Consider the following 26,845-nt stretch of genomic DNA (forward strand, 5'->3'; position numbering starts at 1 on the left):
ATAATGGCGTGTTTGGTGCCCCCTTAAGTTACCCCGCACGGTGGGATCTCCCCTAGTACCTCCAAAATGAATACTAGCATAACTTGCTACCACAATGAATAAAGCAGGTATCTCCGCAGGTCTGTCCGGCACAGAAGACGTAATAACGTTACTGCATCATGCCTGTCTGCACTGAACGGCTGAGGGTTACTAGGTAAATGTAATTCTGCATCACTGTACAGCTCAACCCAGGACATGCTGCATCCACCCCGGGACTGCAAAACATAGGCTGAAATTCAGGACTGTCCCTCTGGATCCAGGACGGTTGGGAAGAATGCTGAAACGGACTGGCTAGCACGTTTCCATTGTGACTTGGCTCTGTGGTTTACTGACCCCCTAATCTATTGAGAAACAAGGTTGGTTACCCAAAAGAGACCACTGGAAACCACTGACTTCTAATTGCACAGAAAAGCAGAAAAACAGGCGGCTCCGGTTACACAACAGCCAGGGCAAGACCTCATTCACACGCTGCAGATTTTGTTGCAGAAATTTCTGCGACTGAAAATCTGTTCCATTCATTTGAATGGGGCGGCAAGCACATGGATTTCTGCAAGCTCCATTCCGGTGAATGGAACTTCAGTTGCAGAAAAGTCTGCAACAAAGTCTGCAGCGTGTGATGGCACCCTTAGAGGGTACGTTCACATGTGCAGCACGCCTGATCCAGCACAGTCACCTGGACAAAAACCATCGCATGCAACGGTTTTTGTCTGGCCAAAACCTGGCGTTTATACCGGAAAGTGGCCGGATCACGGCTGGACCCCATTATAGTCAATGGGGATGTAGCGGTGAACTGTAGAATCAGGCAATGCCGGATCCAGTAAAATTTGACAGGTTGCTCTTGGCCGAATCCGCTGCCATTGTGAATCATGCATATGGCTAGTCTACATTTTCTTGATAAACCGCTGTCCCACAGGCAGCAATCAGAATGGGGAGCAGACATTGTTAGCCAATTCTGCCCCTCTTCTACAATCGGGGGTAGGGGGAGGAGATGTTGACGGTACATGGGACTCCTATGATCAGTGCCAGGAAGGCAAAGGTGCATATTAGACAGTTACCCTGTACGACACCATTTTATTAGTAAGGACCCCCTCTATAGAATAGAACAGATAGCACCTAAACATTACTATGAGGGTGATACCAGCTGCCAGGATGATGCCTCACAGGTGTCCATCTCCTCCTGAGAGTTCCCTCCGTATCCAATGCCCTTGAAGAAACAAAAGTGTTTTTCCCAAGAGGCAAAGTCTTCAGGCTGAAACTAAAACCACAAAATGGATGAGTAACAAGAGGAGCGAGGGATCAGCAGGTCTCCGGAGGACGGTGACTTCTGTCATCCATAACCTACAAAACCAGAACATCACCAAATCTCTGCTGATTCAGCCGCAGCTTTACAAAACCTCCATTGTCTGTGTTGTTATTGTCCTCCAGAGAGATCAAAGAAGAGGAAACTTGTGTTAGGATTTAGTAGGTCTTACCCAGTGTGGGACTCAAGCCTAGGGCCCGACAAGGAAAACAATTCTGAGGGCCCCTAAAAAGAACGGTTTTCATTCCACCTACTTTACAGCTCACTAAACTCAAAGGGGGTTATTTACCAAATTGGTGTAAAGTAGAACTGGCTTTAGTTGCCCAAAGCAACCAACCAGATTCCACTGGGCCCAGTAGAAGGACCATCTAGTGGGCTACTCATGTATAGTGCTATCACTTAAAGGGTTGTCTCACCTCAGACATTGGGGGCATATCGCTAGGCTAAGCCCCCAATGTCAGATAGGTGCAAGGACCACTCCAGTCATTCCTTTGGGAGCACTGGCTCAGCTATATCCATGAGCCCCATAGAAGTGAATAGAGCGCTGGCTGTGCTTGCTCAGTGCGCTTCCCATTCATTTCAATGGGACTGCTGAAAATATCCAAGCATGCAGCTTGGCTATTTTTGGCACTCCCATAGGAATGAATGGAGGGCGGCCGCGAATGCACAGTGTGGCCTCCCTCACTTTGGCTCCATTTTAAGTATCGGGGCGAGACCCAAACCAGACATTGGGAGGGGGCATATCCTAGAGATATGCCCCCAATGTCTGAGGTGAGACAACCCCTTTAAGTGAAAGCATTATACGCGAGTTATTGACTATAAACCATCAATTCATCTAATAAAGGCCAAAGCAGGAGGCTGCACTACTGAGGCAGTTTGATGACAACATGTATACCGATTTCTCTCAGGTGCTGTATTGTCCAATGCAGCAACCATCCACAGCAATCTCTATTGTTCCTGGTTGGATGTATGTACATTAATGTGGACATTGATATATTTGGTGATTAGAAGCCACACTGCATTCTCTATGACGCATAATAATCAACTTCAGGGGGAAATTTAGCTGGTGATCTGTCACCAGGCACACCGCCTTGTCGGGCTAGCGCAACCTTTGTGATCTGTTGCTTCATTCTGGAGAGAAAGTACTTTTACTCCATATGCAAATAGGCAGTTAAGTGCACTGAAGGCGGGGCCCAAGCCACTCTGTGCACCCTTGCTCTTCCCGATCCATGATAGACATGGTCAAGTTGCAGCACAGTAGTCTATAGTCACCAGGTCATATCAGACAAGAAGAGGAGGGGGCTGGCAGAGGAAGCAAGGGTGCACAGAATGGCTTGAATCTGCCCTCAGTGCAATTCATTGCTCATTTGCATATGGATTAATAGCAGTGCCAGAGTGGGTCACCCCCTGGGGCGTCATAAGGCCAAAACATCCAGGGCCCACAAAACTAGTGGCCGCTGTGGATACAACTGTATTGCCGTCCTCAGAATGGCATAATAAGCGCGGCTGATATCAGTCGCACATATGGATGTAAAAATCTCCAGAGGTTCCCAGCACTTTAGCTAAGGCTGGGTTCACATCCGTTTAATGTATACAAAAAAAAACGTATACGTTAAACTGATGCCTCAGACTGATGCCATACAGCGAGATCCATTCACCATAGGGTTACAAAAAAATTAAATAAAAATTTTACCATTGTAAAAAACGTAAACCTTTTTTTTAACGAACTCTGCAGGATACAAGAACGTGGTGTGCGGCTACATATTGTGAACCCACCCTTAGTGACAAATCTCCCCCGCTGTATTTTATGAAAACTGGTGTATAGGAAAACTGGCTTAGTTGCCCATAGCAACCAATCAGATTCAGTCTCAGTTTTCACAGCTCCTCTGGAAAATGAAAAGTGGAATCTGATTGGTTGCTATGGGCAACTAAGCCAGTTTTCCTTTACATCAGCTTTGATAACTCCCGTCCACAGTAAATCCTATAAACTGGCTAGGCCACGTTCACATCTGCACTAGTTATGTCCATTGACCACCTCGGTTATAGGAGCAGTACGAAAATAACTTCAGTGGACTGGACTCCGCTCATGACTGAAACCAACAGAGCCAAACAGATGGGGATCTATTTGGTTTCCATTCAGGGGTCTACTTTTTTGGTAAAAAAAAAAAAAAAAAGCCCTACAAGCAGGACTTTTTTTGTCCCCTCTTTGGCGGAAACCGCTAGAGAGGTCCCAAATGGAGCCACCAACACAGAAGTAAGGGCCTAAGGGCTCATGCACACAAACTTATTTTCTTTCCGCGTCCGTTCTGATTTTTTTGCGGACCGTATGCGGAAACATTCACTTCAATGGGTACGCAAAAAAATGTAAAATTTTTTTTTAAAAAGTTACTCCGTGTGCTTTCCGTTTCCATATGTCCGTTCTGCAAAAAAAAAAATAGAACAGGTCCTATTATTGTCTGCATTACGGACAAGGATAGGACTGTTCTATTAGGGGGTCGGCTGTTCTGTAAAATAGGGAATGCACATGGGCGCCATCCGTACTTTTTGGGGATTCATGTTTTGCGTACCACAAAATACATACGTCATGTGCATGAGCCCTTAGTGTCCCTTTAAGAGGCTGCTTCATGTCCGGGTGTGTACACACAACAAGCTGCAAGCAGAAACCCTCCACAACCCAAAATAAAGAGCGACATCAGACACCAGAGTGGTTTGTTTTTTTGTTTTTTACTAACAAGACAAAAATCCCTTTGCAAACACTAAATTGTTTGGAAGCAGCAAATAAGACAAAAGGCTGATTGGGAGCGGCGCAGCCCCCGCAGCCTGCTAATGAGAGGCCCATTGTCCTCAGTGCAGCCTGTCCAATATTAACCCTGCCCTCACAAGGCTCTGGAGTCCACTGACCTAGCTCAAGGCCATCCCATGGGGTCAGGAGAAATGATGAGGGTAATGGCAGCCAGAGCCGTGCGTATTCCTAATTTTTGACCGATAATTGCTCCATAACGGACAGGATCAGTACATGGCTCAGTTACGTCCACTCTTACACGAGGCCGTGCTCACCATTGCTCTAGTCCCGTTCACTTCTGCTCTACTTTTTTAGTCCATTTTATATATTTCTGGATCGGCAAATGAAGCAGCGCTCAGGACAAACCTGCCGTTTGGCATCAGACAACATAAATGTGCAGGGAAACCCCACCCAAAATGACACTGAAAAGAGGTCTTCTGGAGGGGGTTGGCCTTCTCAATGAAGATGCCTAGTGCAGCCTGCACGATATATGGTGGAACTGAAATCCGGTCTAGATAAGGGGGTGGCCTTTTCAAGAGGTTGTCTTTTTGCCTTCTTATCCTTGAAGGAAAAGGAGGTACATGCAGATAATTAACGTAATATGAAAGATTTCAGTTTCCAAAGAGAATCATCCATATTACAGAAAATATCTGGTCTTTGGATATTTTCCTCAGATAAGTGTATAAGCAGATCATGGAGACTTTCCTCTATCAGTATCCCAACGTTCTGTGCAGTTTGCTTCCTTCATATATATCTTTATAGGGGGGCAGAGCTCCTCTGATGCTTAGACAACCTTACATGGTATTCTTTTCTACCTGCAGTTAGGTGGAGCTTAGCACATACTGTGTTATTATTGACAAATTTATAAACAGTTTTCAGCTAGCTCCCCCTAGTGGTGACGGCAGGTAGACAATTCTATTATGCAATGTCCATCAGAAAAACCGCTTTGACCACCAAGTCCTTGTCCTTTTCACTGCATTGAACTTGTTTACTACTTGGGATCATGCACACGAACGTTTTTTGCGTTCCGTATACGGGCCGTATTTTGATTCTGTATACGGAACCATTCATTGAAATGGGTCCGCAAAAATTATGAGGCATGTCCTATTCTTGTCCGTTTTGCGGACAAGAATAGGCATTTCTATAATGGGCCTCCTGTTCCTTTCCGCAAATTGCGGAAGGCACAAGGGCGGCATCCGTTTTTTGCGGATCCGCAATTTGCGGACCGCTAAAAACGGCAAGTTCGTGTGCATTAGCCCTTAGGCTAAAGCTGCAGACCACCACATCTGAGGACGTTCCAAGCGAGCCAAGATGGCGTCAACCCCCCAAAAGTGCACAACCCCTTTAAAAGGAGGTTTCCATTTTGATGAGTATTACTTTTATCTATTGCATAATGAATAGTTCTGTAACCTTTAAATGTATGTTTAATTTACTATTTACAAGATCTCTGCTTGCTGTTTTTGACTGGGGTAATTTCAGCAGCTGAAAAACCATCGTGACCATGTCACAGCTGAGAGATTGTTACAAGAAAGAGATATGGCATACTGTCAAGAGCCTAGCACCTGTGATAGCTGGACAGAATCAGTCTCTGGGAGGTTTCCATTCACAGTCAGCAAGCGGATCATTTGTCTGTTAGAAAGTTGCAGAACGTTTCATTGTACAAGGATTGAGCTTTTCTTACATAAAAATGAAAAACCCCTTTCTATTGGAAAGTTATTTACATAAATGCAACGGACGCTTAGCGATATGCAAATGCCATCTTTTAAGAACCTGACTGGATGAGATGAGCGGCTGAACATTTGTACTGGGAATAAAAATGAGAACAGATAAAAGACACTAAAACAGAGTGCTCCTATGCAGCATGTTGCTTAGGGTACTTTCACACTAGCGTTTTTCTTTTCCGGCATTGAGTTCCGTCCTAGGGGCTCAATACCGGAAAAAAAAAATGATCAGTTTTATTCAAATGCATTCTGAATGGAGAGCAATCCGTTCAGGATGCATCAGTTCAGTCCCTCTTACGTTTTTCGGCCGGAGAAAATACCGCAGCATGCTGCAGTTTTCTCTCCGGCCAAAAATCTTGAACATTAATTTCCATTGAAATGCATTAATGCTGGATCCGGCCCCAAATGTTCCGGCAAAACGGATCCGGATTTCCGGTCTGCGTATGGGCAGACCTTTAAAAATGCAAAAAAAATAAATAAATACCGGATCAGTTTTTCCAGACACCGGAGAGACTGATCCGGTATTTCAATGCATTTGTCAGACGGATCCGTCTGACAAAATGCCATCCGTTTGCATCCGGATTTCCGGATCCGCCAGACAGTTCCGGCGACGGAACTGCCTGCTGGAATCCTCTGCCGCAAGTGTGAAAGTACCCTTACACAGTTTCTACATGCAGAAGAACTAACTTTTCCAGATGTAGCAGAGCAGAGTTTGTCATTTGGCACATTTCCAATGTTACATAAGGGCTCAAAGTAATTCTACTGCATTATAGGGTGTTAAATGACAAACTCCGCTTTACTACATCTAGCACAAAGAAAGGTGCAATCAATCAATTCCAAGACCTAAACAACTACTGAAATGCTGGTGTGCATTGTGCTACTTGGCTTAAAGAAGACCTGTCTCCACGAAATGCAGTGCAGGAGGAGCTGAGAAGACCAATGCTATGTAATAAGCCCCTGTAAACCACCAGGCTACACCCTACACAGCACAGACCAGGTAGGGGGTGCTGTGCTTGGTCTTGCGGGGTGCGCTGTAGACTTTAGGCTCACACAATGTATGACAGAGACTGCTACCTGCTCAGAGCTGAGATGATCAGATTCAAGGAAATCAGGGGGTGACGGGGTTAAGGCATGATCCAGCATCATTTATCAAAAATGACTGAAAAGTATGTGTACTTCTATACAACATTAACTGCATGCTGGAGCCCGGACAGAATCGGTGGTCGTACAGCGGGTAGGGTACTACAAGTCTCAACATGCATGTATGCATGTCTACAGGTTGTGCATGGATAATACTGGGCTTGATGTCAATTTACCAATACCAGCAGAATATTTTTTATCAGGGATCTCCCATTCTATGGCAAAAGTTCAACTCCCAACATGCCCTGACAGCCCTCAGCTGTCAGTGAACGATGGGGGCTGTAGTTTTGCAGTAGCCGGATAGGGGGGAGAACAACAGTTTATATTTAACACTACGAAACAAGGTCTTCAGTACTCCCAGACGGGTAGTACCACATGTAACACAGTCCAGTCTCCAACAGGGTCCCGTCCTCCTGCTACGCAGACAGCTTTTGGACCTCTCTGGCTTGCCGTAATCCATACAGCCATTTTATAACCCTGGCGTTACGTTCAATGATTGAAATCCCATAAGGAATACGTGTGGTTGCCGTCGTCTCTTCGGGGGTGCCTGCGCTGACTTGGGATTGCGCATACTCAGAGCTTTCTGCGCTGACGCTGTGGAACTTGACGGACACAATATCTGAACTGGCCCGGACCAAATGCTCCGCTCCAATGTTGGAAACCTCCCCGGGATCCAAGCCGCAGTAATTGAAAAAACGTTCTAGGTCGGCACTGGCCCGGGAGTACCGGTCGCTCAGGTCGGACTTGGAACGATGCAGAAGGGTTTGCTTTTTTCCTTTTTCGTTTGGGGTACCAGCGGGCGAGTAGAGGGGGCTGTCCGTTGGGAGGCATGATTTGGCAGGAGACTCGACCGCTAGGGTGATGAGGATATCTGGACAAGCGGAAGGATGAGGTGCATCGCCAGGGCGAACGTCCACTCTGCGTACAGCCGTGGTGCCGGGCGTCCGGTGGCTGACTGGTGTGCTTGGGGTGGATGAATTTTGTGGCTTCTCAGCATCTTGCCAAGGAACCTTATCTGCCCGAGGAGAAGTCAGGGGACTGTCACAAATGTTTATCAAGTTATTAAGAATTTCCAGATTTAAAGAGTTTTTGGCACCTCTATTGTCCCCCCTAGTTACAGTCGGGGAGCACCTGCGGTTGGGGGTCAGCAGCACTCTCCGAACACCCGGGGAAAAGAGCGGCTGCCGGGACAGCACGGGCCTGACCGGTTCTTGTCTGGTGCTGACTACTTGTTTGCTTTTCACGTACTTGGCTTTATCGGCTTCCAGTCTCTCCACCGCACTGGGTTTCCGAGCTCCATTCTCCACCTGCCGTCGAAAGTATTCGGGACCTTTGTTGAGGATACGGAAGGGCATCACGGAAGTTAGTGGGGCACCCATCCCTGCGGACTGTAACGTGCCCACGGACATGGCGATTATTCCTCAGCAGAGTTCAGTCTTGGTGCCTTTTCTGCAAATCTTAACATCCCACAATCCAGTCAGCGTCCCGGATCAATAGCTCCTCCTGGAAAAATGTGCAATGCAGGAGAGAGAATATTAACTCATCCGTCTCTTGTGCAGTTTACAAGTGTTTGCCGGTCTGACAGCATCACACACACAAAGCCACAGGCTGCAGCCGAGGGCGGGCCTGCGCTTCCCATTCACCGTGCAGCCCTCCACCCTCTCCTGCTCCTCCTGCCCAATCCCTGCCACAGTCACCTCTTCAAACTGTGCAGCTCCCACCCACTCCCTATGGCAGTTGCTGGCAGCAATGCTACCAACCCCGCACCTCCCTCCTCTGATTGAGCCCCCCTTTTATAGACATCTGTCCCCGAGCTGCAGTTCAATGGCTGGAAAATTCCACGTCACTGAATATGTATTGATCAGGGAGCACTGCGGTCAGGAATTACCCAGGATTCACACCACAGACCTGATTGCCGCTGACACAGTGGGGCGATGGTACATTTACATGACTAGTGAAACTTCTCCAAAGTCTAAGGCAGCCCCTGGCACTGCACAGAAGCAGAGCCCCCTCCAGATAGACACATGCACCGTCCCCTAGCCGTATTCATCACAGCGGGTGACACAGACCATCGTCACTTGACAGGGCACGGCAAACTGCTGCTAATAGTGGGGGGGGGGGCAGCATCACCAGGGCAACCGGTGACCCACATTCTCTGGGATTGGGGGCTGGTGCCACAGACATTTCTGCCACCTCCTCTGGGGAGATAAGTGCTGCTGAAGGGAGGGTTAGCCGAATCACCCGGGGACAATCACAATGACCTGTCCATCAGGTCGACACAGAAGGGAGGGCAGGCGGATGGGGGAAGGGGCGGCATCCCCCAAAAAAGAGAGAAAGGAGACAATTAGATTTAAAGATTAATTATCCCCTCCCCGGCTGCAGAAGAAAGTGAGTTCAATGGGTTCAAATCCCAGGATATCCACACATATGGTGCCCTGTGCCTCCGACTACACAGCAGTGCAACGCCTTACTGCTGCTCCTACACAGCAGAGCCATCCCTTGCTGTAGCTACCTACCTACACAGCAGAGCCATCCCTTACTGCAGCTACCTACCTACCTACACAGCAGAGCAATCCCTTGCTCTAGCTACCTACCTACACGGCAGAATGATCCCTTAATGCAGCTACCTACCAACCTACACAGCAGAGCCATCCCTTGCTCTAGCTACCTACCTACACAGCAGAATCATCCCTTACTGCAGCTACCTACCTAAACAGCAGAGCCATCCCTTACTGCTGTGACCTTACCTATACAACAGAGCTATCCCTTACTGCTTGGACCCATCTACACAGCATAGGGCCATAAACAACACATGCATGCTAGGCTAAGCATGCATGTATGTAGGTAGGTAGGTATATGGGGGGTATTGGAAGAGACAGCTGTTGGCCACACAGTCTCTCTGTATGGTCAGCTTTACTGCTGCGCCCCACTAACACAGCAGCACTACCGGTTACTCCAGCTACCTACCTACACATAGTATCCCTTACTCCAGCTACTTACCTACACAGTATCGTCCCTCTCTACACAGCAGTGTGATCCTTTATTCCGGCTACCTACCTGCACAGCAGTGTCCTGGAGGAGGCCTCCTCACCTGCTCCTCAGTCTGCCTCCACCCCTACCTCTGAGCTCTGCACACCTCTTCCTGTCTGACTAATCATCTCTGTCTCCTCCAGCGTTTAACCATCGGTGGCCTGGCTGACTCCCATGTGCTGACAACTGCCTTTCACTTGGAGACTGTAAACTGAAGTAAAACAAATTTGTAATTATAAAATATAAATATAAAAATATGTAATTTCAGCACTGGAATCTGAGCATAGACAGCCAAATAAACTAGCAGGCATAGCAGAGAGGTCAGTAAGTTCTAGCATGGCCTGCTGGGACTTGTAGTTGCTTAAGTAACAGAGTAATGTCTCTTGCACATGACTGTATGTATTTTACAGTCCGTAAAAAACTGATCCACAAAAAATACGGATGACATCCGTGTGAATTCTGTATTTTGCGGAACGGAACAGCTGGTGCCTAATAGAACAGTACTATCCTTGTCCGTTATGCGGACAATAATAGGATAAGTTCTATCTTATAGCGGAAACGGAAATACAGAAATAAGGAAATGGAACGGAAACGGAATGAAAATACAGTCGTGTGCAAGAGGCCTAAAGCCTGTATTAGGCTAGGGCTAGACGGCAACATGTAGGGTACAGCTACACTGCAACATGTGTCGCCCGAGTTGACATTCATGTCACACACCATATTTTATAATGCTAGTCTATGGTGTCACACTGCGACATGCGATGTGCTGAGACTGCGACACGACACAATCCAAGATGGATTATTTTGTCGCAGCACGTCGCATGTTGCAGTGTGACACCATAGACTAGCATTATAAAATATGTTGCACGACAAATATAATTGTGTAGCTCTAGCCCTAGACAGGCAGATCAGCAAGCGATTGTCAGGACGGAAGCGTTCCCTCCCAGCAATCGCTCGCTAACTAGCGAAGGAAACCACTGCTATTACATGCAGCGATTTCCTCCACAGCATAGGGGAGGAGTGATCGCTATGCCATTGCTCGTCCCCATACTGTCTAGTGGTTTGCCGGTGGCAGATCGCTATTAGCACGATCTGCCGCCAGCAACGAGCGCTTTCTCATCCTTGGCCAATCAGCAGCAGTATTACACTGCAAGATGATCTCTAACAAGTGTTCATGCAAACACTCGTTAGCGATTATCGGCTGAAATATCAGCTTGTGTAATACAGCCTAAGGCCTCATGCCCACGAACGTATTTTCATTCCGTTTCCGTTCCGTTATTTTTGCGGACCGTATACGGAACCATTCATTTCAATGGGTCCACAAAAAAAACGGAAGGTACTCCGTGTGCAATCTGTTTCCATATTTCCGTTCCGCATAAAAAAATAGAACATGTCCTATTATTGTCCGCATTACGGACAAGGATAGTACTGTTCTATTAGGGGCCAGCTGTTCTGTTTCGCAAAATACGAATTGCATTGGATGTCAACCGTATTTTTTGCGGATACGTTTTTTGAGGACCAAAAAATACATACGGTCGTGTGCAAAAGGCCTTAAGGCTCATCCACATGGCCATACGTTTATTGCGGTCTGCAAAAATGTGGATCCGTGTTTTTGCGGTCAGTTCAGCATGTCCGCAAAAAAAAGGATTGCATTCTGCATAGACTTCAATGGGGCCACGTCCCGATTTTCACTGACAAGTATAGGACATGTTTTATTTATTTTGTGGGGTCGTGGAATGGAAGAAAAGATGCAGACAGCACATAGAGTGCTGTCTGCATCTTTTGGGGCCCCATAGAAGTGAATGGGTCCGCATCTAATTCGCAAATTTGAATGAGCCCTTAAAGGGGTTATTCAGGTTCAGAGCAGATCCCCTTCTTCACCCACTCAGCCCCTGTGACATGAGCATCGGAGCATTTCATTGGGATAAAGTAGCCGAACCTTTAGTCAGCAGTAGTGATGGACGAACATCTGCCGGGACGGTTCGCGAACGCGATCAAATGTTCACGAACCGCAAGTTCGCGGCGGGTCCCATTCATTTTAATGGCAGGCGAACCTGAAGAACCTTCAGCTCATATTTGCAGCCAAGAAATAATTACTAGAAATGCACAAATAGTCCCACAACATGGACAGTGACATACCAGATGTATTACTCGAATTTGCGATCTCCATTTATTATTTTTTTCAATGCGAAATATCGGCAATATAATTTTTGCGTACGCGCATGCGTAAATGCACTATACAGTACCTAAATGAACTATAAATTAAGAATATTGGTATATAACACCCCGCTTCAATCAGTTTTTTGGGGGACGACTGGTATATCACACCAGTAGAAATTATTTGTTCCAATAACGCTTGTCCCTCGATATACCTGCGGTATCGCAGCAGAACCGCACACAACTGCCGCACAATACAAATGCACTATAATATACTTTCTAACATAGAAAGTATATTATAACATTGTACAAGGAAGGCAATCCATTAGAATATGCATAAAGATAAAACGTAACCTTTAATAATGTAACTGTGAGGGTCCATTCACACGTCCGTAAGTGTTTTGCGGATCCGCAAAACACAGACACCGGCAATGTGCATTGCGCAATTTGCAGACCGCACATCGCCGGCTCTATAATAGAAAATGCCTAATCTTGTCTGCAATTGCGGACAAGAATACGACATGTTCTATTTTTTGGCGGAAAAGGAAGCATGGATGCGGAAATGCGGATCTGCAAATGCGGATGTGGATCCGCAAATGCGGATGCGGACAGCACATTCCGGCCCGATTGAAAATGAATGGGTCTGCACCCGTTCCGTAAAATTGCGGAATGATGCGGACCCATTTTGCGGACGTGTGAATTGAAAAGATATCCCTCAAAATGAAAATCAAATAAATTATTAAAGTTAAGCAAAAAGCATAGATGTGGTAGGCAATAACAAGTGCTCGGCAGCAATAAATCAGGTGCTCGGAGGCACCAAATCAGAAACCATATGTCTTGCCACAATCCGGGGGGTTCCAGTGCACATCCATGAATCCCGGAGGGAAAGCAAAAAATATCTATCCCTGGGCTAGATGATGATGTGGTATTGAAGGACAGGGTGGGCAAAGAACTGTCCCTGATATTGCCCTACAGGGGGGTGCTATTCTGACCCTGATAGCCTAACCACAGACCACCTGCCCTGATAAGAGCAACCCCGTCCGGAACCTTACCCTATATAAAAATGGCCCTAGTAAGCCCCTAGGACCCTGACTTCCAGGTGATCACTATATAGATCTATGTGTTTTTGACTCATTATAAAAGTATAAGGCCCCTTTCACACGGGCGAGTATTCCGCGCGGGTGCAATGCGTGAGTTGAACGCATTGCACCCGCACTGAATCCTGACCTATTCATTTCTAAGGGGCTGTGCACACGAGCTGTGATTTTCACGCATCACTTGTGCGTTGCGTGAAAATCGCAGCATGCTCCTCTTTGTGCGTTTTTCACGTAACGCAGGCCCCATAGAAATGAATGGGGTTGCGTGAAAATCGCAAGCATCCGCAAGCAAGTGCGGATGCGGTGCGATTTTCACGCACGGTTGCTAGGTGACGATCGGGGTGGGGACCCTAACATTATTATTTCCCCTTATAACATGGTTATAAGGGAAAATAATAGCATACTGAATACAGAATGCATAGTAAAAAAGGGCTGGAGGGGTTAATTTTTTTTTTAAAATAATTGAACTCACCTTAATCCACTTGTTCGCGCATCCGGCATCTCTTCTGTCTTCATCTGTGAGCAATAGGACCTTTGATGACGTCACTACGCTCATCACATGATCCATCACCATGGTTTGTGTGATGGACCATGTGATGAACGCAGTGACGTCATCAAAGGTCCTATTGCTCACAGATGAAGACAGAAGAGATGCCGGCTGCGCGAACAAGTGGATTAAGGTGAGTTAAATTTTTATTATTTTTTTTAACCCCTCCAGCCTTATTTTACTATGCATTCTGTATTCAGAATGCTATTATTTTCCCTTATAACCATGTTATAAGGGGAAATGATACAATCTACACTACAACTAACCCAAACCTGAACTTCTGTGAAGTTCGGGTCTGGGTACCACAGTCGGTTTTTTATCACGCGCGTGCAAAACACATTGCACCCGCGATAAAAACTGAACATCGGAACGCAATCGCAGTCAAAACTGACTGCAATTGCGTTCCGGGACGCATCTAGACCTAATCCGGACACGTTCGTCTGCAAGGGGCCTAAGGCCTCTTTCACACGAGCGTGTCCGAATAAGGTCCGGATGCGTTGCGGCAAACCCGTGCGAGTAGGTACCCAATTGCAGTCAGTTTTGACTGCGATTGCGTTCCGTTGTTCAGTTTTTATCGCGCGGGTGCAATGCGTTTTGCACGTGCGTGATAAAAAACTAAATGTGGTACCCAGACCCGAACTTCTTCACAGAAGTTCAGGTTTGGGTTCAAGGTTGTGTAGATTGTGTTATTTTCCCTTATAACATGGTTATAAGGGAAAATAATAGCATTCTGAATACAGAATGCATAGTATCATAGGGCTGGAGGGGTTAAAAAAAAAAATTAACGTAGTGACGTCATCAAAGGTCCTATTTCTCATAGAACAAGACAGAAGAGATGTCGGCTGCGCGAACAAGTGTATTAAGGTGAGTTAAATTATTATATATTTTTTTTTTTTTAACCCCTCCAACCCTATTGTACTATGCAGTCTGTATTCAGAATGCTATTATTTTCCCTTATAACCATGTTATAAGGGAAAATAATACAATCTACACAACCTTGAACCCAAACCTGAACTTCTGTGAAGAAGTTCGGGTCTGGGTACCACATTCAGTTTTTTATAAGGGGAAATAATAAAGATCGGGTCTCCATCCCGATCGTCACCTAGCAACCGTGCGAGAAAATCGCACTCCATCCGCACTTGCTTGCGGATGCTTGCTATTTTCACGCAACCCCATTCATTTCTATGGGGCCTGCGTTACGTGAAAAACGCACAAAGAGGAGCATGCTGCGATTTTCAACCAACGCACAAGTGATGCGTGAAAATCACCGCTCATGTGCACAGCCCCATAGAAATGAATGGGTCCGGATTCAGTGCGGGTGCAATGCGTTCACCTCACGCATTGCACCCGCGCGGAATACTCACCTGTGTGAAATGGGCCTAAGAGATGTTGTTTGTAAACCTTCAGTTTTTGATCACGCGCGTGAAAAACGCATCAAAACGCATCGCACCCGCGCTGAAAAAACTGAACAACTGAACGCAATCGCAGACAAAACTGACTGAACTTGCTTGCAAAATAGTGCGAGTTTCACTGAACGCACCGTGAACGCATCCGGACCTAATCCGTCGCGCTCGTGTGAAAGGGGCCTAAGTATATCGCACCCCTCTGTATATCACACCTATCGATAGCACACCTATACTAGTCCTTAAAAAGACTTTTGTGGCCCTATTAGCTAGCGTTTGGTGTCCCTAACAGTCTCTGTCCCTGCTCCACACAACAACCTCTCCTTACACTGGCAAAACACTGAATTTGAAATGGCGGCCAGATCAGGTTTATTTATAAGGTAGGGGGTATGTCCATGTGCTGAAACGTCTCAATTGGCTGTCCTGTACCACCTGATGGATGTGTCATGGGTCAAAGTTCTCCACAAAGTAAAAGAATATGACGGGCGCGAATATCTTCATATGTTCGCATGTTCGGCGAATCGCGAACACGCAAAGTTTGCCGCGAAACGCCCGCCGGGCGAACTGCAAGGCCATCTCTAGTCAGCAGTACTTTGTCCTGTGTAAGGCTACTTTCACACTAGCGTTCGGGGCTCCGCTTGTGAGCTCCGTTTGAAGGGGCTCACAAGCGGCCCCGAACGGATCCGTCCAGTCCTAATGCATTCTGAGTGGAGGCGGATCCGCTCAGAATGCATCAGTCTGGCTCCGTTTGTCCTCCGCTCCGCTCAGCAGGCGGACACCTGAACGCTGCTTGCAGCGTTCGGGTGCCCGCCTGGCCGTGCGGAGGCAAACGGATCCATCCAGACTTACAATGTAAGGCTACTTTCACACTTGCGTTCAGAGCGGGTCCGTCTGGTATCTTCACAGACGGATCCGCTCCTATAATGCAAACGCTTAGATCCGTTCAGAACGGATCCGTTTGCATTACCATGAAAAAAAAAAAAAAATAAATAAATTATTTTTATTTTATTTATTTTTTGTTCATGATAATGCAAACGGATCCGTTTTGACTTTACATTGAAAGTCAATGGGGGACGGATCCGTTTGAAAATTGAGCCATATTGTGTCAACTTCAAACGGATCCGTCCCCATAAACAGGGATGTACTGTGGACAAGCAATGACGTCACCACAGGTCCTTTAGCCGGCAGCTCATGATTAAAGAAGTAAGAAGAGACCGGCAGCTACGCGATCAAGAGGAGAAGGTGAGTTATTATTATTATTTTTTTAACCCTCAATTGACCACCCATACATAGATATTGTATGGGAAGAAATGATCGTAGTAATGATTGCTCATCCCAAAAAACAGTGATTATTGCTGCTTGCGAATGCAGCTCACTAGCTGGCAATGATCCTGCAAATCGCACCTGAAATCCGGCATGTGGTTTTACAGCAATATGCCACGGCTTTGCAATTTTTACAGGTAAAACATAAAATAAATATTTTTCATATGTAAAAACTATGTGACCATTTAGTGCACCACAAAACCACATCTATTTTGTTCCTATGCAGTTTTAAACAACTGCCACATGTGAGTATACCCTTTTTTCTTGAGTAGAACATTGATGCCCCGTGTTCAGGATAGGTCATCTATTTCAGATCGGTGTGGTCTGTCTCTTGCAATTAATGTCACGTTCCTCTTCCTAGGACAGTGATGTCACGTCAAATGGTCTAGGTGCAGCTTAGTCCCATTCAAATTAATGGGCCTGGGTTGCAATACCAAGCACAGCCACTATAAAATGTACGGCGCTGTGCTTAGTAAGCAGTGAGGTAGCCGCAGCGCTCACCAGAGCTCCACAATCTCTTCAAACATCTGATCCTTGCCTGTGACAGGTGTCAGACCCACACCGATCACCTGAGGCTAGGTCATCAATATTCTACTCCAGGAAAAAACTTTAAATGGCTTCATGGTTTGCTGGTAAACTTTACCCGTACTGGAAAAATTGTATGACCGGTCGACAAGCTATATGAACAAAAACAACTTTGCGTGGGCAAGGTGTCAGCCACGTACGGTCGTCACTCCATTTGTTCTTACACATAGACTCATCTCTAGTGAGAATTTCCATGGACAGTGCAATGTCACAGGGAAGTTCCACTGACCTGATAACAATAATAATCATACAGCATATACACAACAAAAGACTCACTGTTCCTAAGAGCTTACAGTCAGAGAGAAAAATAATAAAAGAAATTACACATCAAATGGCCAAATATTGTGGTGTAGTGTTGCCTGGATAGCAAAATTAATGGGATTATCTTGCAACCAAGTTGTTGTGACAGGGCAGTCGCAAGAAATCTAGCAGGTTTGTAACTATACATTCATTTTTTTTTAAATATAAATCAGTACAAGAGAAGTGAAGAAACTTTGTAAAATATCTAATTACAGAAAAATCCCTCTTTCTCCACTTATCAGACTCTTCTCCTGATTCTCACTGCCTCCGGCACTGATCATTCATTCTTGTCTTCAGTGAAGACTAACCATCAGCTCACTGAGGAATCAGGTTACGTGCTGCTCAAGGGGTTGAGAATCAGAGAGCTGCTGGAGAGAGACAGAGGCAGAGACACACACAGAGAGATTGCTGCTGCTTAGGCAGATGTGCAACAAAGAGATGCAGATAGAGATATAGAAATAGGGGAGCAGTTTCTCCTCTATGTGTGCGGTGTATGGGAGACATCATAGCAGCTAGTCTCTACCCGCTAGCTCAGGGAAAAGTGACCATTACAGATGGATCTTGCAGATTGGAAAACTGGTGAAAATGTAGGACACAAGTCATGTATCGGTCAGGAATAATGCTATTCATCTTGTACACACATATACAGTACCAGAAACCACAGGAACACTTTACTTAAAATGCAGCATATGAGTGACAACACTATCACGGTATTAAAGGGGTTGTGAAGCCAGTAATATTGACGCCTGCACATACCCTTACGCCCCTTTCACTCAAGCGTGTTTTCCGCGAGGGTGCAATGCGTGATCGCATAGCACCCGGACTGAATCCTGACCCATTCATTTCAATGGGTCTGTGTACATGAGCTTTTTTTTTTCACGCATCAGTTCTGTGTTGCGTGAAAAATGCAGCATGTTCTATATTCCGCGTTTTTCACGCAGCCCTGGCCCTATAGAAGTGAATGGTGCTTCCGAGAAAAACGCATTGAATCCGGAAGCAAGTGCGGCAGCAATGCGTTTTTCACTGATGGTTGCTAAGAGATGTTGTTTGTAAACCTTCAGTTTTTTATCACGCGCGTGAAAAACGCATCAAAACGCATTGCACCCGCGCGGAAAAAAACTGAACAACTGAACGCAATTGCAGACAAAACTGACTGAACTTACTTGCAAAATGGTGCGAGTTTCATCACTGAACGCACCCTGAACACATCCGGACCTAATCCGTCAAGCTCAATGTGAAAGAGGCCTTAAGCACTCAGCTCTAATGAATATTTTTTTTTTTTTGCATGACACAAACCTAAGGCCTCCTGCACAGGACTGTAGGTGTCCTGTTCCCGTATTGCGGACCGCATTTGCGGATCCGCAATACACGGGCACCGTTCCGTGTGCATTCCGCATCATAGATGCGGACTCATTCACTTTAATGGGTCCGCAAATCCAGAGATGCGGAATGATACAGAACGGAACCCTACGGAAGCACTACAGAGTGCCGTTCCGCAAAAAGATAGAACATAGAACGCAGACCCATTAAAGTGCCCCACGCAGCACGGCCACGGGGCGCACACGTTCGTGTGCAGGAGGCCTAAATGATCTAGTATATGATAATAATTGCATCTATGTCACCAAAACAAATCAGAAGGCCTCAATGTCCTCTACTAATGACCTATATGTCTTTAAGAATCTGAATATGCCAGGTAGGTATAAATTGTGTGCGTGCAACAGGTTCTAACATGCCAGTTGTGACCAGGCAATCTCTCAGAGCATGGCAGAGGTTGCTGGATTTCAGGGCAGGGCTGACTGACTCAGGAGCTCCACCTTAGCACCACAGACAGTTCCCCTAAAAAACCAGGTCACCGTGCATGGGACACATGACAGGTAAATCATATCCAGCCCCTGTAATCTGCTTGACTTGGGTTGCGCCTATATAAAGTTTCCTGGTGATGAAAGCACTTTCACCTTTAAAGTCACCTCTATTTCCTCATAGATTGTAAGCTCTTGTGATCAGGGCCCTCACGCCTTTTTTCTGAATAGTTAAAGGGGTTCTGCAGTTAGTTTTAACTGATGATCTATCCTCTGGATAGATCATCAGCATCTGATCGGCGGGGGTCCGACACCCGGGACCCCCGCCGATCAGCTGTTTGAGAAGGCAGCGGCGCTGATCGGCGGGGGTCCCGGATGTCAGACCCCCGCCGATCAGGTGCTGATGATCTATCCAAAGGATAGATCATCAGTTAAAACTAACTGCAGAACCCCTTTACCTATTAGGCTACATTTACACGACAGTATTTTTCTATATCCCGATTTTCGGTCCGTTTTTTGCGGATCCGTTGTTCCTGAAAATGTTTCCGTATGTCATCCGTTTTTTGCGGATCCGCAAAAAAACTGAAACATGTATAAATTTCAATAAGCAAATAAAGTTGTTTGGATTTCTTTGAAAAATAAAAAAAAAATTAAAATGTAATTTCCAGGAACGGAATCCGCATAAAACGGATGACATACGTAATGACATCCGAATGTCTTCCGTTTTTTGCGGATCCATTGACTTTGTATTGTACCAGGATCCGAATTTTGTGGAAAAGAATAGGACATGTTTTATATTTAAACGGACATGCGGAACGGAACAACGGAAACGGACAGCACACATTGTGCTGTCCGATTTTTTCCAGGACCCATTGAAAATGAATGGGTCCAGATCTGGTCCTGATCTGTTCCGCAAAAAAACGGAACAGATCAGGAAAGAAAAAACGGACGTGTGAATGGACCCTTAGTTTGATACTCTGTAATGTCTGATTTTGACTGTATATGTACCTGTTGATTGTAAAGTGCTAACGTGTTGGCACTGTAGAAATAAAAAAAATTATTATTAGTATGATGATAGTGTTTTATTATGGCTACAAGCACAATGGGTGTAGTATTAAAATCTCATCCTGACTCATACCACGGCCAAAATCACAGTCACTCACACATCCTGGCCCCGTCACTACGAACTGTCAGAACTTGTACCTTAATCCATCAGGTGGTAGTAATCACATACAAGTAATAGACTCCCCTAATAAAGTGTGATATCATCAGTATTCAATCTATATGTGCTGGTAAGGCATGCATATAGTGATATGGAGCATGCTGGTATAATCTGGGCATCTTCTGTATATAATTCTATATGTACGGCTGGTATAAGTTATACATCTTCTTGTATATAGTGGTATGGACCATGCTGGTATTACCTGGGCATCTTCTGTATATAATTATATATGTACGGCTGGTATATGTTATACATCTTCTTGTATATAGTGGTATGGACCATGCTGGTATAACCTGGGTATCTACTGTATATAATTATATATGTACAGCTGGTATAAGTTATACATCTTGTATATAGTGATATGGACCATGCTGGTATAACCTGGGCATCTTCTGTATATAATTATATATATACAGCTGCTATAAGTTATACATCTTCTTGTATATAGTGATATAGACCATGCTGGTATAACCTGGGCATCTTCTGTATATAATTATATATATACAGCTGCTATAAGTTATACATCTTCTTGTATATAGTGTTATGGACTATGCTGGTATAACCTGGGCATCTCCTGTATATAATTATATATGTACAGCTGGTATAAGTTATACATCTTCTTGTATATAGTGATATAGACCATGCTGGTATAACCTGGGCATCTCCTGTATATAATTATATATGTACAGCTGGTATAAGTTATACATCTTCTTGTATATAGCAATATGGACCATGCTGATATAACCCGGGTATCTACTGTATATAATTATATATGTACAGCTGGCATACGTTATAATTTTTTAATATAGTGATATAGACCATGCTGGTATAACCTGGGCATCTTCTGTATATAATTATATATGTACAGCTGGTATATGTTATACATCTTCTTGTATATAGTGATATGGAGCATGCTGGTATAACCTGGTATCTTCTGTATATAATTATATATGTACAGCTGGTATAAGTTATACATCTTCTTGTATATAGTGATATGGACCATGCTGGTATAACCTGGGTATCTTCTGTATATAATTATATATGTACAGCTGGTATAAGGTATATTGTGAAGCATTTTTGTACTGGCAAACATTGCAAGGGGAAATTATTTTACTGGAAAACATTATAAGGTGTCACTTTTTGTACCGGCAAACATTATAGGGGGAATTATTACTTCTGGGGGTAAAATTTGCTGGGCACAGTTATTTTTTAGGGCACTGTCTACCAATAATTATTGAAGGGGAACTATCTGTGTGGTAATAGTATTTTCAGGGGGACTGTTTCTGCAGTATAGCATTGGGGAGCACAGCGGGCAAAGTATTAGAGGTGGCAGGATGGGGTATTCAGAAGGTGGGGAGGAGGATGGAAAAGTAGTTGTCAAACTCTGCAGAGACAAGAAATGGCTGAAAGAAATCATCCTGGCGGTCTGGTCTGAATGAAGATGATAAAGAAAGAGAACGTCTACATCAGAGGAGAAGTCACTGGATGTAAGAGGTACGTGGGGCTGTTTTACCCTGTATGTTTTATAGCTTTGTATGTAATGTCTGGGGCTGGAGGGAAGGGGTAAGGTTGAGAAATTGGCATTGGCGCCATTTCAGTTTTCGCTTCAGGCAGCAGAAAGGCTAGGTGCACCCCTGAATATCTGGTATTAAATAAGTCAATGGATAGGTTTGTAATATATGGTCTCCTACAGTATAGAGTCCCAACAACTAGGAATATGAATATTATTTTGGGCTGAGGAACACGTGTAACATAGGAAGGGAGTGTTAATATAGGGAGCGATTTCATATTAGAAGGGGAGTGTTAATATAGGGAGTAACTTCATATTAGAAGGGGAGTGTTAGTATAGGGAGTAACTTCATATTATAACTTCTCATCTCCTAAATAGTATTTAATGATATTCTACATATTACAGCCAAGCTAAATAAGGAAGCCTTTACCTAACACCATCCTTACAATCTGCCTCTAGCTGCTAATTATACGTTTTTTTTTTTTAATTACCGCAGACTATATAAGGATATAGAAAATTGCTAACATTAGCAGGTTATAGATTACAATGTCTGGCTATGCTCGCCTATCTACATATTTTATAGGGCTTGCCTTGAGGAAGTAATACAATAATACCAGCATTGATATTGCAATATGCAGCACAATGGGTGTTGCTGGAATTTGTTTCTTGTTTGGGCTTGCCTTGTTCATTCTGGCCTCTAGGTGGCAGTGTTTATGCAATCAATGGCTGCACTGCTACACAGATCTTTGGTCCTGGCGTTGTGAGATGGCCAAGATCTCCATGTAGACTCAGCCTTAGGCCTCCTGCACACGACCGTTCCCCCCCCCCCTGTTTACTGGCTGTTTTTTACATTCCGTATACGGTCCGAATATGGAACCATTCATTTCAATGGTTCCGCAAAAAAAACGGAATGTACTCCGTATGCATTCCGTTTCCGTATTTCTGTTTTTCCGTTCCGTTTAAAGATAGAACATGTCCTATTATTGCCCGCAAATCACGTTCCGTGGCTCCATTCAAGTCAATGGGTCCGCAAAAAAACGGAACACATACGGAAATGCATCCGTATGTCTTCCGTTTCTGTTCCGTTTTTTGCGGAACCATCTATTGAAAATGTTATGCCCAGCCCAATTTTATCTATGTAATTACTGTATACTGTATATGCCATACGGAAAAACGGAACAGAAACAGAAACACAACGGAAACAAAAAACGGAACGGATCCGTGAAAAACGGACCGCAAAACACTGAAAAAGCCATACGGTCGTGTGCAGGAGGCCTTAGTACTATTGCAAATGTGACAGAAACATTCTGGCTGAAACTGAGCTAGAAAGTCGTGCACCACATTTATTACTTTTCACAAACATTTATTTGCTTCGGCCAGCAAGGGGAGGGGAAGGGGGCACGAGGAGCTTGGCTTTAGATGTGCCAAGATTGTACCAAAAATCAGGCATAAAGCAAGTCACCTAAGAGCCTCAAGATTTATTATCCAGCATCGGCCACTGTGATAAAACTTGCGCATTTTAGACTGTCTAGTATAAGCATTAGGATTATTAAATCTACCCCAATATTTCCATTTACTGACTGCAAGCAGCGATCTTGAAAATGGTGAGGCGTTAAAACAGAAAATATCCTGGGGCTCTTGCACTATGTGGGATATGACTGCGTTCCTTATAATATTACAGATATGTGCAATTGATGCATTTGTACAGACATACTGGTGGAGATTTATTAAACTGGTGTAAAGTAGAACTGGCTCAGTTGCCCATAGCAACCAATCAGATTCCACCTTTCATTTTCCAAAGGAGCTCTGAAAATGAAAGGTGGAATCTGATTGGTTGCTATGGGCAACTAAGCCAGTTCTACTTTACACCAGTTTGATAAATCTCCCCCACTGTTTATAGTATATAACGGATAGGGGTGCACTCTGTGGAGTAATGACATAGGACTGGACGGGGTCGTCTCTTCTTCTTTTGTTTCCTGTTGTCTTCAGGGAAACCTTTTATAACTGATGTTTATCTCTGCTAAAATCTAATTAGCGATTGGCTGTCTAAAAAGACGCCTGACTGCTACTTATATGTCACCCAAAATGATCTGCACCAGAGCGTCCTGCAGACAATGATGGGAGTAGCTGACATCTGCTCCAAGATTTCCATCACAAAAGGCCCTTAACACACAACCACTTTGGAAATCCAGCAACACAGTTGGGTTACATCTCAGTGCGATATGGCGGTTAATCATTCTTTGAGGTCACATGAAGTCACATCCGCACCTGTGATATCATGAGTGGTTTCATAATCACATCCATATTACACAGTGATTCTCCCCTCTAAGCGTTGATTCTAAAGGTGCTTCATGGGCACACCATTCAGTTAAGATGGTTTTTTGAGATTTTCATACTGATGAGTCGATGACCTATCCTGAGGATAGATCATCAGCAGGGTTGCCAACCAGAATTTTTATTCTTTCTGTACAACTTATCCCAAAATCACGGACAGCCAATATTTTTTACTGACAAATTGCAAAACCATAATGAATGATGAAGATTATAAGTTCTATATGTCTATAGCTCAATCTACTGATAATAACTCATTACCAGCATTTACTGTGAGCTGTAAAATGATGATAATTACCACCAAAATGATTTAGTGAAGTACCACCAGCCTCAAAAAAAATTACGGACACTTCTATTTTTTAACAGACACAGGAAAAAAAGTCGCTTATTTTTACGGACTGTCCTGGATGGTTTGCAACCCTGGTCATCAGTATCTGATAGGTGGGAGTTCGACCCCCACCGATCAGTTGTTTGAGAGGGCACCGGTGGTTCTGTGAGTGCCACGTTCTTTCAGTTTTCCCTAGGCCAGTGACGACACATGTGTCATGTGGCCTAGGCACAGCTCAGAACAGCGGCTATACAATGTATGGCGCTATGCTTGGTAAGCTGAAAGAAGGCGCCAGCGCTCACAGGGATTGATCGGTGGGGGCCACATGGCCTAGTGGCAGTTCAGTCCCATTCAAGTGAAAGAGGCTGAGCTGTAAGACCAAGCACAGCCGCTATACAATGGACAGCGCAAGCTACGAGGGGGTGCCACAGCCTCTTAAAAACAGCTGATCAGTGGGGGTCCTGGGGGTCGGTCCCTTCACTGATCATATACTGATGACCTATCCAGAGCATAGCAATCAATAGACGGTAACGGCAGCATCTCCAGGTATTCCTTTATTAGACGTACTTCAACGAATGTGTACACAGAAAGCCAAGATGCAACGTTTCGGCGACATGGTCGCCTTTGTCAAGCATAATAACAAGTGATATTCCCATCTATAATATAGTATGCATAACTCATCCCTAACCTCCAAAGGGGCAATCAATCGGGCGTCACAACATCCACTAATAAAAAAACACCAATACACAATGAGTCTCAATAATGTGTCATATTAATCGCGGTTGTGTTTGATTTAATCTGGGTACACATTCGTTGAAGTACGTCTAATAAAGGAATACCTGGAGATGCTGCCGTTACCGTCTATTGATTGCTGATCTGTGGACTGCTGGGGATCTGCGGTCGTAGTATGGCTGGTGCATTCCGGTAAGGACATAAGGCCCGTGGGTGCTGCTCTACAACATTTTTTCACTATCCAGAGGATAGATCATCAGTATAAGAATCTCAGAAAACCTTTTTAAGGCCTCATGCACACGACTGTATGTATTTTGCGAACCGCAATAACATACGGATGACGTCCATGTGCATTTCGTATTTTGCGGAACGGAACAGCTGGCCCCTAATAGAACAGTCCTATCCTTGTCCGTAATGCGGCCAATAATAGGACATGTTCTATTTTTTGGCGGAAGGGACATATGGAAACGAAATGCACACGGAGTAACTTCCGTTTTTTTGGCGGACCCGTTAAAATGAATGGTTCCGCATACAGTCTGCAAAAAAAACTAAAACGGAACGGACACGGAAAGAAAATATGTTTGTGTGCATGAGCCCTAATACCGATGACCTATCCTAATCTCTGATGCCAAATGTGTTGTCCCATTGTTCATGGACCCATAGACTTCACTGGGTGTTTAGTCCTCATCACAAAAATTCTGCAGGTCTCCATGGTTTTTCCACTGATGTGTGAATAACAACACTAAATTCACGCTGAAGTGTGAAGAAGGCCTTGGAGGAGTGGTACAATGTGGTGTCAAATATTGGGGTAAACACACGCCAGTCATGAGTAATCATGAGGAATTATGATATGACATCAGTGACTCTGTTTTCAGCAGCACATACTGTCCCCACTCTCAGTAAGGTGCACACGACTGTATTTTACATCTGTGTGCTATCCGCATTCCTAATTTTTGCGGATCCATGCAGCCAGTCTGCAAATTACAGAGCAGGTCCTGTTCTTGTCAGATTTTCTGGAGGAGAATAGCCCTTTCTATTGCTGGGAAAAATATGGAATGTACGCGTATTTTGTGGACCGAAATATGAACATAGCTGTGTGTATTAGGCCTAAAGCTGGGGATACATAGCGATCACACATCAGGAGGAAACCGGACAACTCAGGGGATCGACCTTTAATAGAAAATAGATGATTACTCACCTGACATAGCCTGCACCTCAGTTCTGGTTCTCCTGGCAGGCCTCGGTTTTCCTGGCTGCAGTGATGACGACACATCAACAACACTTTACTGCTGCAGCCAATCACTGGCCTCTTCAGTGCACCTCTGAGGCCAGTGACTGGCTGCAGTGGTCACTTGACGTCACCACTGCAAGAAAACAGAGCTCTGATGGAAGAACCATAGCAATGGCGCAGGATCTGTTAGGTAAGTAATCAACTATTCTGTAACAGCGGCTACTGTACGCCGCTGTTCCCCCGCTTATCGCCGCGGTCCCGGGAAACT

At 44.9% G+C, this 26,845-nt stretch overlaps 1 protein-coding gene across 2 annotated transcripts; it reads right to left on the bottom strand.

Moving 5' to 3' along the window:
* Positions 1-6,369: 6,369 nt before the first annotated feature.
* Positions 6,370-26,660, bottom strand: FAM110A (family with sequence similarity 110 member A). 2 transcript variants are annotated; one of them, XM_040437183.1, is made up of 4 exons: positions 26,650-26,660; positions 12,298-12,301; positions 10,040-10,076; positions 6,370-8,485 (listed from the first exon to the last, which is right to left on the bottom strand). In XM_040437183.1, exon 4 carries the CDS (start codon positions 8,389-8,391, stop codon positions 7,399-7,401), a length of 993 nt encoding a protein of 330 aa, XP_040293117.1. In that variant the 5' UTR covers positions 8,392-8,485; positions 10,040-10,076; positions 12,298-12,301; positions 26,650-26,660; the 3' UTR covers positions 6,370-7,398. The 2 variants fall into 2 exon arrangements, with proteins under 2 accessions (XP_040293117.1, XP_040293118.1); XM_040437184.1 differs by lacking the exons at positions 12,298-12,301; positions 26,650-26,660 and having other exon boundaries at positions 9,983-10,050.
* Positions 26,661-26,845: the final 185 nt, after the last annotated feature.

Source organism: Bufo bufo, chromosome 6 (assembly GCF_905171765.1).
Source record: "Bufo bufo chromosome 6, aBufBuf1.1, whole genome shotgun sequence".
Lineage (NCBI taxonomy): Eukaryota > Metazoa > Chordata > Amphibia > Anura > Bufonidae > Bufo > Bufo bufo.